Below are 13598 nucleotides of genomic sequence, written 5' to 3' on the forward strand. Positions count from 1 at the left end.
CAAAGCAAAAGGCTCAGAGAAGAATAACAAGTGCGGTAGCTACCATACGCAAGCAACAGCGAGAGACGACAGTTACAGTTACAGAAAAGGAAAATATAAACATCTGATGTTTGCGCAGAAAAACATAAACATGTAAGCTTATTGGGCAGTTCTGCGCGAAGATGTTTGACACTACCTTTTTATGACGTATACGGTATGTACGAGTATTCTGTAGTCGTTGTAGAAATGTTATCAGATATTTATTTAGCTCTGCGTGGCAGGGCTGTGTGCGGTATAACGCCGGTAACAAACAGTCCTGCCACGCAGACCTACAGTTTACTGAGCTGTCTTCCTAATGCAAGTTCTTAATTAAATTGAAGCACCAGTGGATTTTGGATATATTAGTCTAAGCCGACTTGAGTTAATCCAAATCTGGCCAGGTCAATGGTAACCATTGAAGAGCACCCTAAGGACAATCATGAGAGAGCATGCATTTTGCAAAGTAGTGAAAAACTGAGCATGGTGACCGAACCCCCCCCCCCCCCAATTTTTTAAGGTACATGACCTAGATGCTACTTATAAAAGTTTTACAAAATTGACAATATACTGGAAGATTGTAATGTTCCATCAAATAAAACTTTCAATTCTTGAAATTGTGGGTGTTGTAAATCCGTGACATTTTGCGATATGACGATATAGGCAGATTTAATGTTTCAAATCGTTTGGCCGTGAAATATCACGGATTGAATCAGGCCCCTTATGGTAAATTTTGTACTAAAAAGTAAATAATTCCTTTTATTCACACATTTTTTCATCAAATTATGAATCTTTAGTGTTCAATTTTTGTTATTGTACGATGAGAATGTGAACATTTCATTCAATGCATGAACTTATATAGTTAAATATAAGTCTTATTGATTTTAAGTGGCTTTCGCGTAAAAACCGCACGTGACTTTTCATCGTCAGTTTTTTTAGAAAACCAAGCATGGTGACCACATCTTTATCTTTAATTTTTAATTGTTCTAATAAACCGGAACTCATGCAAAAATATTCTCTATTCTTTGCAAAATGACAAACACAGGTAGCGATATAGGAATAGAAGTAAACTGTACAAACATGCAAGAAAATGCACTTTTTTGTGTACCAAAGTCACACTATTATTTGTGAACATTGATATACAAATTTTCCCCTGTGTCCAATAAGTTTATATATTTATTGATAACTCCTGGTCTTCCAAATGTTGCTCACCGGCCTGATCTTGTGCATAAGTATAGTTCAATGTTATGTGCAATGATCCACACTTAGATTTCTTTAACTGCATCTGAGTCAGAGCTATCTCTGGCACTGCGCATTGCTAGTGACAGTAACTGAAGTGACGACATACTAAACAATACAATCTGAAAATGAAAAAATAATGGGGAATCGAAATATTTTATGTTGTGATATGTTGTATCGCAAACGAAATATATCGATGCTTTTTCATCTATTTTTAGTTTTTCCGGTTAATCTAGTAGTTTCATAACTGTATCGCTTGCAAATCTTGCTCAAAGTAAAAAGTACTGAAGCTCGTGACGTAATGTCGCAATCACAAGAATCATGGGATTGCAATGGCGGCGACCTGGCGGATGAGATGTGTCCTTCGCGACCTTCAGAGGTCAAAATGAACGAAAAACTACTGAGAGCAGCTCAACAAGGAGATGCTGAAACTGTAACGAACATCTTAGACAGCAGTGTATCTGTTAAAGAATGTTTAACAAGCTTTCATAAAAAGTCCGGAGATACAGCTGCTCATTTAGCTGCAAGACATGGCCATGTCAGTATCTTGACAGTTCTGAACTCTTTCGGCGCTTCTTTTGAAATGGAGAACCTCGACGGCAAACGGGCGCTGCACGAAGCTGCGATTTCAGGACAAGACGATTGCGTAAAGTACCTGCTTTCTGTTAAAGCCAATGTAGATCCATTGAAACGGGCAGATTGGTATGCATTCTATTATAAATCACACATACGATAGCACAGCACTCCACTGTCAACAGCTACAGTGGACAAGCCTTGCGTACGATGGTGTGTGTTCACGGCGCTGTACGGCCTCGCACCACATATAAGGCCTTGAACACACAGCATCGTAAGCAGGGCTACCAGTGGACACCACATTCAAACATCAGTAAAAATATGTGTTGATCGTCCTAAAAACTTGGCCAAAGCAAGTTCTGGGAAAATACAATGAGATGTTATGAAAAGGGGCTCTCGAAAGGCAAGCCAAAAATTAAAAGGTGACTATTGGTTTGTTATTGTTTTTCTCCATGTTTGTTTGCCATCTTTATTACCTGATGTGAGGTAAATCCCCCATCTTCCAAAGTGGTGGGTAGCATACCTGAGCTAAGCATCCACAGCATGGCCAGGATAAACATGATGAGGGAAAGATAGAGAGAGATCGAGACAGCATTTGCAGTCCAAATTCGGACTGCCGTTCTACTGTATTTGCAATGTTTACGTATTTAATTTTCTAAATTGAAGTGCTTATCTCATGTTTTGCTCTTTGCACGCCTACCACACAGGACCCCATTGATGTTGGCATGTACGAAAAGCAACCTGCGTGTCATTCAAGAACTTGTTAACCATGGTGCTGATCTAAGATTACGGAACAAAGATGGATGGAACTGCTTCCATATTGCTGCAAGGTGAGTAGCATTTTCAGAATCTGATATGATGGACCTAGTTATGAACCTTGGACCATGCAAACTGATACCTGTACCATGTACATTCTGTACATAGGGGAGGGGTCAGAGGTCAATCTATTATTAGTGTATCAAACTCACAATGAGAAATAGACATCATCATCAAGTCAACTTCATGATGGATCACGTTTGGATGGAGTCCACACCAAAATGAAGGCATTATATCATAGTACATGGCTCTTTTTACAGTCAACCCCCTCCCCCATGTGAAATCAACTATATCAGCAATGTTTTCATAGCTTCAGTGGTATGTGTGAAAACTGTCAAAGTAACTACATGTATTCACGGGTTACTACTGCAGATCAAGTTGATGTGTGTTTATATAATGTTAAAGGATACAAAATGTTTACTATGAGTGTCTGATTCACATGTACTTGAACAAGACCTAGCCTGAGTTAAAAACAAATGCGCAAAAATGATACTAACGGTGCTGTTTGTATTTTATTTGCACTTACACTTACAGGGAAGGACATACAGACATTTTAAAGTATATACTTGATTGCAATAACGACATCTGGGATACTGTCAGCAAAAATGGAAGAACCCCTCTCCATACTGCTGGTGAGATAACATTTGTCCTCTGTGTACGTAGTTGCCAAATATAGACTGATGGATTTCAAGTCGTGAATAGAATTGTATCCACATGTTTTGGATTGTACATCATAAGAGCTTTCCGAGGTTGGCATTTTATGGAAGTCTGAATATGTCTAATTCAAATCAATTAACATCTTGATTATTGGAAAACTTGAATCTCCATGGTAGGAATGGACCACTGACTCATGTCACTTTCCAGTGTCTTACATTAGCAAAATATGTTCAAAATAATTCTCTTCATGTTTTCAAGTATACAACTTGACATTGATTTATATGTGACATTTTGACTTCACTGAAGTTCATCACCAGCCAGAATAGTGCCCATCATCATCTGAAAGTAGGTAACGGTAATCACTGTGTGATTATCAACTTTTCTGTAACAAAACTTTGACTCACATTTCCTAAACGTACATATATTAAATTCAACATCCCTGCACTCTTGAAATAAGTTTCAATGCGTGAAGACACACCTTTAACCATGGCTTGCTGAGTGAATGTTGACATCATACAATTAGCCTCCTTTTTGTAGACTCATTTTACTGTTGCTACAACTTCATTCAGGTGCGCCGTATTGTGTCATTTGACATGTTTTTCCACATACAGCCCTACATGGTAATTTGGAAGCTGTCAAGCTGTTTCTTCAGCAGTGTACCTACAAGGTTGACAGTGTGGATAGCTGTGGTACAACTCCATTGATGGACGCCATCAGAACCGGTTTTATAGACACCGCTGATGCACTCATAGACATACACAAGGTATGACCAGTTGTGCTTGGTTATGTCATCAACTTGGTGAATTTACTTGCAACATCCATGTGTCAAGTGGCAAGGTTTTATCTTTCATTCATAAATATTCATTGAAAGTTTATTGAAAAATACTATGAACAGATGATCAGGTTTTGATGAAATATCAGTCTCTTCCTTACCTCGTGGTGTAGTTGTTGTGAGCTATACATTTCATAATTTTATTCCCTGTTTAAATTGTCTTATCATGACACTGATTCACTCCACGCCTTTAGCCTGCATTTGACAGTATGTAAGAGTTACTGTACTAGAGGGTGGTATTAAAACACTTAAAGAAACTGGTTCAGGCTAAAGCTTCTCAGAGACAATCCTGTTAAACGTATTCTTTCAATAAACCATCAATCACATCATTCAGTGAGAACTTTAAAGCATTATGTACCGCGAATAGTCGCTGAGGTTCAATAGCTTGTGTGGCTATGAGATGCTATGACATGTAAACCGTCTCCTTCAATACGTGAATGTATTCATACACATCATTTCTTGCAGGACATACATGCACTGGTCAACTTTTCTTCCATGATATACGCTAGTATTTACGTAAGATGGGTGATTTGCTGCTTGTACCCATTCACATCTCATGCCATCTGCATGTCCCCCTCTCATCTTGCCGTGTGTAAGTCCACTGACTCTATAGAAAACATTGGGCCATGCCAAAATCTGATAGGTGAAAGGTTAAGAACTTATGTTGTTCATTTTCTACTAGGCAGATCACATGAAGAGTGATACACTTGGAAGACAAGCTCTTCATCTTGCTGCTCAAGCTGGTTGTGAAGTTTCCATTCACTTCCTGATAGAGAAATGTGGAGCACCAGTGAATTCAGTCACTGCCATTGGTGGATTGTCACCCTTACACTTAGCTGCCAAGGTCAGAGGTCATAACCTTTAAAATCCTCTATGACCCCATGAGTATCAGAGCTGATTTGCATTTGTTCAGTAGCTCTGACGCTTTTTTGGGACAAAAAATTTGTGAAATTAACTCTGTCTTTTCTGCTCATAAATTTGATCTTGCACGTAACCATTTTGTAACTTGTAGTATGGGGCTGTAGCTACCATGACAACCCATTCGGCTTCAGTATCCATGCTAGCATATAATATTGCCAAAGCATGATTCCTTCAAACTTACGATGCCTCAATAACTTATCAGGTTACCAGTGAGGCCAGGAATAGAGATAGTATGACAGGGAAGAGGTGGCAAGGCCAAGATGATAATTTTCAGAAAAAAGTTGTTGTATCTGCTGTAGTTATAGTTTTCAATGGATTTTTCTAGCAAGTCATGAGGAAATACATTTACTGTGCCCAGTCAGAATGAAGTTGTCTTTTCGAACTCAGAACTGACGACATCTCTCATGATTTATGTCATTTCTTACAGGAGGGCCAGTGTGGTGCAATACAGTGTCTTCTAGGTCTTTCGGCAGATATTAATATCACAGACTTTAAAGGCAGAACAGGTATGTTTACCCCCAAAATAGGTGGAATACATGTGCACATGCCACATTTATCAACATACAGAATATTTTTCATTTGCTGGAGTGATAACATAGTGAATTCAGATTCCGATGCATGGAGATTAGATCTTACAAATGCATGACTCAATCCTGAAACACTGGCTTGTTGGTAATATTACTTTGTTTACAGTTAATACAGCCACAAGGGCACAGACCTTTTAGGGTTTCTGTCCGACCAATACCATACTGTAGATTTAGTATAGTGAGCTACATACTGTATATCTATATGTTGTCCAGTTTCTTTGATGTTCACGCCAACTTGACTGCGATGTCAAACTCTACAGATTAGTACAAACTATGAAAGTGTTTCACACATACGTGTAGGTTAAGTTATTTTTTTTATTTTTTTTCTTCAATGAAAGCTTTACACATGGCTGTTGGAGGGCACCATTTGGAATGCGTTCGATGCTTGTTAGCAAATGGAGCCATAGATTTTGAAGATAAAAGTGGTACAAAGGCCAGTCAGCTGACTGAAAAACAGGATATTCGTAGACTGTTTGAAGAAATGGCACAATGATTTGTACTGATTTGATGCTACCTGTGTACGATTCAGCTTAATAACAAACTGTTCCATTGGAAGCCCCAATACTGCAATTTTGTGTTCCATCACCAGTTGTGGGGGTTCTTTGCCTGGAGTTTGAGGATGCATCATTACTGTAAAGGTTGCGGTTGACATTACAGGGCTCGAACTTAAAGGTTGCCCGCTTGCGCGGGGCAAGTAAAACCTGACATCGGGCAAGTGAAAATAAATTGCACTTTCCCGTTCCGGCAAGTGACAGATTTTGATCAAATTTACATGTTTTGGAAATAACAGACTCAAAAAATTTTGTTGAACAATGCTCACTCTTATCGAGTTTCAAGTCACTGAAGCGGGGATTACACTGACAAGCTCACGACTAATCTGCGAGATGTCAACATTCAGCAATTCACAGTGATATCCAGCTGTTGTTTTTATCCTCTCTTGGGAAATGTAACCTCATTAACGTAAAAGTTGCACTTGTCACAACTGACTCCAAAGATACTAGATATGCTTATGTAAATAGAGAGGTTCGGCTACACGTTTTACGTGAACGTGAACGCGTAGAATCCACGTTGGCGTTGGCGTACACGTTCGCGTGCAAAAGTCCGTTTGGCTACGCATTACGCCAACCGTTCTTCTGGCACGCGCAAGAAATGATTCGGCCCGGCTTGGGTCCGCGTAGTCTGTTACAGGGATAGCTCAATGGTTTGCCCGTATGCCGCAAATCGACGAAGAAATTGCACATAAATAACAAAAATACATGAATATCTTTGAGGATGTCACTATCATATATCCAACTAACAACTGCATGAATGATTCACAGTTTTTACCATGTTTTGACACCTAAAGATGAGATAAATTACACGTTTACAAATTACGTGAAAACAGCTGTCTCCACGTAAATACGCGACGCCGGCTCCGTGTACGTGAAGAACGTACGCACAAGTCGATGACATCATCGCAGAAATTCGTGACGTTATGCGTTCACGTTCACGTAAAACGTGTAGCCGAACCTCTCTAATATCTATTTATAGACCTCCCCTTCACCTCTGTGACCCCAACCCTACACTGGAATATTGGTGGATGAGTGGGCAGAGATCACTGAGACCCACACTTATGGATTGTGACAATTGACATGAACATCAATACAAACAAAACAAAAAATGTAAACAGACAAAAAAATTTGGGACAAGCAGGTTTACTCATTGGGCAAGTAAAATTTCTAGATACTTGCTGGTAAGTGGGTAAAAAAGTTAAGTTCGCGGCCCGGCTGTGATGTAAATATTGAAAATATTAACAGACATTATTAGACCCCAGCATCCAGTCTGCAAAGTTGTCTCAAATCTTAGTGAAGAAGTAATGGATTTAGCTTTGCTAAAGAAATGGCAGAGAGTCTAGCAAAACTGATTATAATGCATCATTTGCGAATATGTAGTCATTCACACGAAAAGAGAAAATATTATCAGGCCATATTTATTGCATGTTTTCAAACCCATGTACAGTTTGTGGATGCTTTACATTGCAAAAAAGTATTGTCAATTTTTGTAAAAATGTTTCTTTATCTTGGATTTTATTGAAGCTTTGTCGATACCAGAGAATTTTTTGTGACATCATTTCCCCAGATTATTATTGACAGTGTATCCAATTATCCAACATTGTGGCCCCAGAGCGAGCATAACAATACAAGGATTACTTTTTTGTAAATGAATAAAAGAGACAGCATTTGAAAAAAGAGGAAATTATGGGGTAATACGTTAAACAATAAATCTTGATAATGGTGCACAATATGGCTAAGAATACCTTTCTCAACAATTTGTCAACATTTTTTAGTCCTCTTGGATGCATTTTCTCTCTCAGCAGTCCTGTTCGATTCTCTAAAGTGTGCACTACCACATTGTTTTCAACATGGCTGGCTTCATTGAAGTAGACAAAACAGAACTCAGTATGCTTGAAAATGCTAAAAAACGAAAGGAAGACATTTCCTTAAAAAGTAGTCTGTTTCAAATTTCCAAATGGGATCATGAATGTACAATGTACTGCTCATTTTGTGTGTGTTGTACATGCATATGCAGTGCAGCATGGAATATGTATATATACAGATTCAGGGCCAATCATTCCGGATGACGTTCATTGGCTTAAAACTCAGTTTATATTTTCTTTTCTACAGCTACAAATTCATAAGCATTGCCAAAACTGTTAAAAAATCGAAATAATGTACCCCCTCCCGGTCCATAATGGACTCAAGCAAACTTTACACTCAATACTAATAAAGTTTGCTTTTGGCCATTGTGGGCCTCGGGGGTTACATTATTTGCTCAGTTTAAAAAGATGTAATTTTTTACATTTTACAGGAAATATTTCTTAAGTTAAATCATGTGCCACTTCCTGAAAAGCAACACAGGCAACTTAGTGTCCATCATTGCATTAAAGTTTTCATCGAATAGAAACCTCCAAGAAGTACGACAATGTAGTGATAGTAATAAGCAATTCTGTGTTAGAATATACACCAGCAGTAGTATTGTAGGTGTGTTTATCTCTTTAATCATTCAGTCACTTGGAGTAAGAATCAATAGAGTGAATAAAATGCGTTGTGACAATTACCAGTAAGCCATTTTGGGCAAGAGTTTCTATCGTACCGGTACGTAGAGCATACAATGCCACAAATGTATGGCAAAAAGTATATTACCCTCCAGTCACTGCCACATACTCCATCCATGCATCTGCAGTCCTCTCATAACACAATTGTATAATTTTACTGCAATGTGCAAACTAGTGTTGTGGTTTTCTGTGTCCATATCTGTGTGACAAAATGCACTTCTCTTCGTTTATCTATGATCTGTGTCGTTGATCAGTACACTGAGAAAAGATGAATTTCTGAGAGAAAAACTAGCAATAAATTGTGGCCTTTGTCGTAACCTGCGATGAAAAAGCTGAAAAGATTGAAGGAATTCAATTTTAACTGCCCTTTATGGCAATTAAAACAGGAAAGTCTCACTGGGGTTAACAGTTTTTGTTTCATGACCGCTCACAAGGAAAGACAAATAGCAAAGTGAATGAAAACAAATATTATTTCAAAGTTGACCACAGGGGGCATGGCAACATGCCCACTGCTCCATGCTTTGAAGTTTAATACATATGTAAGCCAAGAAGACATCAGCTGTGACTTGACAGATGAATGGCCGACACATTGAAACTATACTTGTGACAAGGAAACCTGGCTTTCCTACAACAATAAAAAAACTGTGAAGTGAAATTGATGTAGTGGGCAGTTCTAATGCAGAACTTTGAAAAAGTTGATATTTTACACCTAATTGATGGTAATAGCCAGATGAAAAATATTATTTTTATTTGCATGTTTGAAAACCAAAGGTCACTTTTATTTATCATGTATCTCTTGTCCCTCAATGAAAGTAGTAAGTACATACCAAATTGTTTGAATGTGTATGTGTGTATGTACTACTTTGTTTGACAGGGATGTAATTATGACTGCACTATCTTAATTTGTACACAACTAGGGAATTTCACCCTTGTTGCACCACTTTAATTACTGATAAAGATCAGTTAAAGCAAACTTAACTTGCTACAGAAACTGTCAACAGCCATATGACTGTCTACATCATGAGATATCAATGTACACAAACCATCAATTACAACCTTGTCGCCCTACAGTAACTCGATGCAGCCACACTGTGAATATCAGAATAGACTTTCTACCCTCAATGATGTAAAGGGGTCACATAATTTCCTAGTGTCAACATGTTTAAGTTAAACCCAATAAGTATATCTGGAATTATCCATGAAATTAAGAGGAACTTGAAGGATGTATGAAGATGGGTACTTGCACAAAGCATCAATAATGCTCAGGATTTTGCCTTTTTTAATATGAAAATTGTCACCAATTTTGATAAGTTTCCCTCAAAGCAGGTTTCTTTTAAGGTTATGTCAGTGTTTACTCCATGGACAAAGCTATTGATTTAAGCACTCCCCCTTCACTTAAAGCACACCCCCTTGCACCATAGTACGTATTAGACGTTGCAGACCAGATAATTTAACAGGCAACAACCCTCTTCACATCACAGTAGAAGAAGCAATCATTGCCGACTGATACCTTCAGATGCGAGAGTGAAACTTCACATTCATCCACACAACGTCAACGGCATCAGGTAAAGTAGAGATGCTATTCGGATTTCTCGTGTAACTATTTGCTTGTGAAATTTTATTGTGATAGTCTACTCAAAACTCAATCCCCGCAAAACCTTGAACATATGAATTTCTCTGACTCGCTTAACAGCCTGAAGGTTTACATCAGTTTATGAAGCATTGTATTGATACATAGAGAACAATTATCATCATCACCATCAATTAAACTGCAGATTTTTTGTCTGCTGGCATTTCTTTGCTGGTGAGATTTCTCTAATATCCATTCAAGCTTTTACTTGGAATGTAATCTGTCATTGAAAGGAAAAGCAAAAATGCTACTAATTAAGCAATAAAGATACTAATAAAACCATTGGATATAATTGTCTGATAACAAATATGTTTCTATAAGTTTACTTGGTGTTTCAGCAGATTGTAGTACTGGATTGTAACTAGAGATATTATGAGTCTATCTCACTTGAACCTTCCGGGTGACTACTCTCCATTTCATGACCATATATAGAGATGTCTGTGAAGACTGCAGTATTCTGTCATACAACTGATCAGAAGAGATAGGAGATATGTAAAATAATTGGATTGTTTACCACAGAGAGTGTGATCATGGTGAATCTATGAATTACACTCTCAAAATATTTGTCTGATTTTTTCTAGAATGGATGGGAGAACAGAAAATCTAGTTTTGACTTTAATTCTGATGTTTCTTCAAATCACTACTGCACAAGTCACTGATGAAGGCCAGTGTCTAAGTATCTGTGCAGAGTCTTGGCCTGATACAAAGGGTCCTATTGGACCTCCCGGACCACCTGGTGCACCTGGCATTTCTGGACCGGTAGGAAGACAAGGTAATGCTGCCCTCTATCAGGCTTTAATACTTGAACATGGATATACATGTGATGTATTCAAAATTACGTTACTGAAAAGTTGTTACATGCCTCAGATAGTTTTGACATGGTGACCACATAATGCATGTGTAAATATTGAATCTTTTAGTTTCATTGCGAATGACAAGAGCAAGATTTAATCATACAAAACACATTATTCAAATACACCAACAGCATAATTTCCACAGGCCGACATTGTTTATGATGCAGCTGTCAGACTCATTTTATTCTGATGCATAACAGTGAGGTAATGAATTAATTAAATATCCATTTACCCTCTTTTCCGGCGTAAAACAGTAACATAGGCAAATAGTATATTACTGATAGTTTATTCTCTAGTCCTTATTTCCAGTTTGTCATAGCAGCATTCATGTCAAATTGGTATTTAACATCGACACATTCTCTCTATACATTAAATCTGCAATAGTTTTGTTCCTTCCCAACTGTAGTCCAGCGTGCATCATGAAAAAAAAAGTATCTGTTAAATTACCCTATGTTGTTTTATAAATTCTTGAACATAGATCGATCACTACCTCAGAGTAACTAACACTTTGGTCAGCATTTGCTTCCATGTACCATGAAAATCGAGTATGCCAAGCATAATATATATGCAAAGTGTATTGATAAGCATTGTTTCAGTAAGCAATCAAGTCAATGTCAATGAAGGATATTTATTCACCTCAGATTATGCACAAACCCTTTTCAAATGAGAGCAGCGGTAATAAGTTTCCTTTATTCTTCCTTTTGCATGTCGTTGCCACCGAATTTTCTGTTAATTTGCAGTTTATCTTTGTTTTTAAGTATTGTTATCAGAAAAGGCAGGAAGGTATTTGATACTACAAAACTAGTGATTTACATGTTTCCATTTCCAAATTTGTAGGTCAGCCCGGTGTGATTGGTCCAATATGGACTCAAGGCATCAAAGGTGAACCAGGTGAAAAGGGGGTCAAGGGAGATGTTGGAAGCAATGGAGAACAAGGTAAATATTAATTAGGATAGGAGTAACACAATTTTTATGCAAATTCTGTAAAATTTGTCTGTATAGTGAGAACAGTGTGAGCCCATTGGGCCAGATAATCAAAATATTGTTCCTCGCATATTTTCTGCCAAGCTACCAAGGGAATGAACAAAATCAACAAACTTGCAAACCAGCAAAAGGGGTCCTGAATATTTTGATATGTGCTATATAAAGTAGTTCATTATTTTGTCAGTTAAGTAGCTATAGTTAGCTAGTTAGTTAGTTAGATATATAGATAAATAGATAGATAGATAAATAGATAGCTAGATAGATAGCTAGATAGATAGATAAATTGATAGAGAAATAGATAGATAGATAGATAGCTAGCTAGCTAGATAGATAGATAGATAGATAGATAGATAGATAGATAGATAGATAAATAAATATATAGATAAATAGATAGATAAAGAGATAGATAAATAGATAGATAATAGATAGCTAGATAGATAGCTAGATAGATAGATAAATTGATAGAGAAATAGATAGATAGATAGATAGATAGATAGATAGATAGATAGATAGATAGATAGATAGATAGATAGATAAATAGATAGATAGATAGATAGATAGATAGATAGATAAATAGATAGATAAATAGATAGATAGATAGATAGATAGATAGATAGATAGATAGATAGATAGATAGATAAAAGATAGATAGATAGATAGATAGATAGATAGATAGATAAATAGATAGATAGATAGATAGATAAATTGATAGAGAAATAGATAGATAGATAGATAGATAGATAGATAGATAGATAGATAGATAGATAGATAGATAGATAGATAAATAAATAGATAGATAAATAGATAGATAGATAGATAGATAGATAGATAGCTAGATAGATAGATAAATAGATAAATAGATAGCTAGATAGATAGCTAGATAGATAGATAAATATATAGATAAATAGATAGATAAATATATAGCTAGATAAATAGATAGCTAGATAGATAAATAGATAGATAAATAGATAGATAGATAGATAGATAGATAGATAGATAGATAGATAGATAGATAGATAGATAAATAGCTAGATAGTATTACTACTTATTAGGATACATCACACTTGTCTTCGACTGTGACTCATACATGTGCTGACTTGGTCCTTACTCATGACAATATAACCCAACCAAGCAGTGATAATGTGGGATATAACCTTATAATATCATACAAGCTTGCGAATTTTATTTCACGGTGAACAATTCAGTGTCACACGAACTAATTTCTGTATGGCAACATTTTCCAGTGGGTAAATGTCTGCCTTGTCAAACATTGTGTATATTTACATCAAAATCTTGTCAATTAGATTAATCTTGAATGTTACTCTTATATGTATTTTTGTCATTTATCTGCCAAAGTTTCATCATAAGGCTGATATTTATACTTGGTTAATGTGAA

The 13598-nt window shown here is 36.8% G+C and overlaps 2 protein-coding genes and 1 long non-coding RNA gene across 4 annotated transcripts in view; all 3 read left to right on the plus strand.

The window, feature by feature from the left end:
- The first annotated feature begins 1574 nt into the window (after positions 1 to 1574).
- Positions 1575 to 8743, plus strand: LOC139135488 (ankyrin repeat domain-containing protein 16-like). Of its 2 annotated transcripts, none has more exons than XM_070702887.1 (8): positions 1575 to 1956; positions 2535 to 2657; positions 3178 to 3275; positions 3912 to 4063; positions 4815 to 4983; positions 5481 to 5559; positions 5979 to 6651; positions 7171 to 8743. In XM_070702887.1, exons 1-6 carry the CDS (start codon positions 1610 to 1612, stop codon positions 5531 to 5533), a joined length of 942 nt encoding a protein of 313 aa, XP_070558988.1. In that variant the 5' UTR covers positions 1575 to 1609; the 3' UTR covers positions 5534 to 5559; positions 5979 to 6651; positions 7171 to 8743. The 2 variants fall into 2 exon arrangements, with proteins under 2 accessions (XP_070558988.1, XP_070558987.1); XM_070702886.1 differs by having other exon boundaries at positions 4815 to 4976.
- A 792-nt stretch (positions 8744 to 9535) lies between these two features.
- Positions 9536 to 12156, plus strand: LOC139135490 (uncharacterized). Its single transcript, XR_011553004.1, has 3 exons — positions 9536 to 10299; positions 10946 to 11136; positions 12056 to 12156. It is a non-coding gene; the product is annotated as an uncharacterized lncRNA (long non-coding RNA).
- A 1273-nt stretch (positions 12157 to 13429) lies between these two features.
- Positions 13430 to 13598, plus strand: part of LOC139134446 (complement C1q tumor necrosis factor-related protein 2-like) — a 47330-nt gene continuing 47161 nt past the window's right edge. The window contains exon 1 of the mRNA XM_070701307.1: positions 13430 to 13445. Within this exon, the coding sequence (XP_070557408.1) occupies positions 13430 to 13445 (16 nt within the window). The remainder of the gene's footprint in view (positions 13446 to 13598) is intronic.

This window comes from Ptychodera flava, chromosome 6 (assembly GCF_041260155.1).
Source record: "Ptychodera flava strain L36383 chromosome 6, AS_Pfla_20210202, whole genome shotgun sequence".
NCBI classification, from domain to species: domain Eukaryota; kingdom Metazoa; phylum Hemichordata; class Enteropneusta; family Ptychoderidae; genus Ptychodera; species Ptychodera flava.

What these genes read in the sequence shown, in the direction of transcription:
- LOC139135488 (XM_070702886.1), top strand. Translation starts at nt 1,610, where the DNA reads ATGTGTCCTTCGCGACCTTCAGAGGTCAAAATGAACGAAAAACTACTG. An exon ending in AACCCCTCTCCATACTGCTG is followed by an intron (nt 3,276 to 3,911) that starts GTGAGATAACAT and finishes TTCCACATACAG; the next exon opens with CCCTACATGGTAATTTGGAA. An exon ending in AGACTTTAAAGGCAGAACAG is followed by an intron (nt 5,560 to 5,978) that starts GTATGTTTACCC and finishes CTTCAATGAAAG; the next exon opens with CTTTACACATGGCTGTTGGA.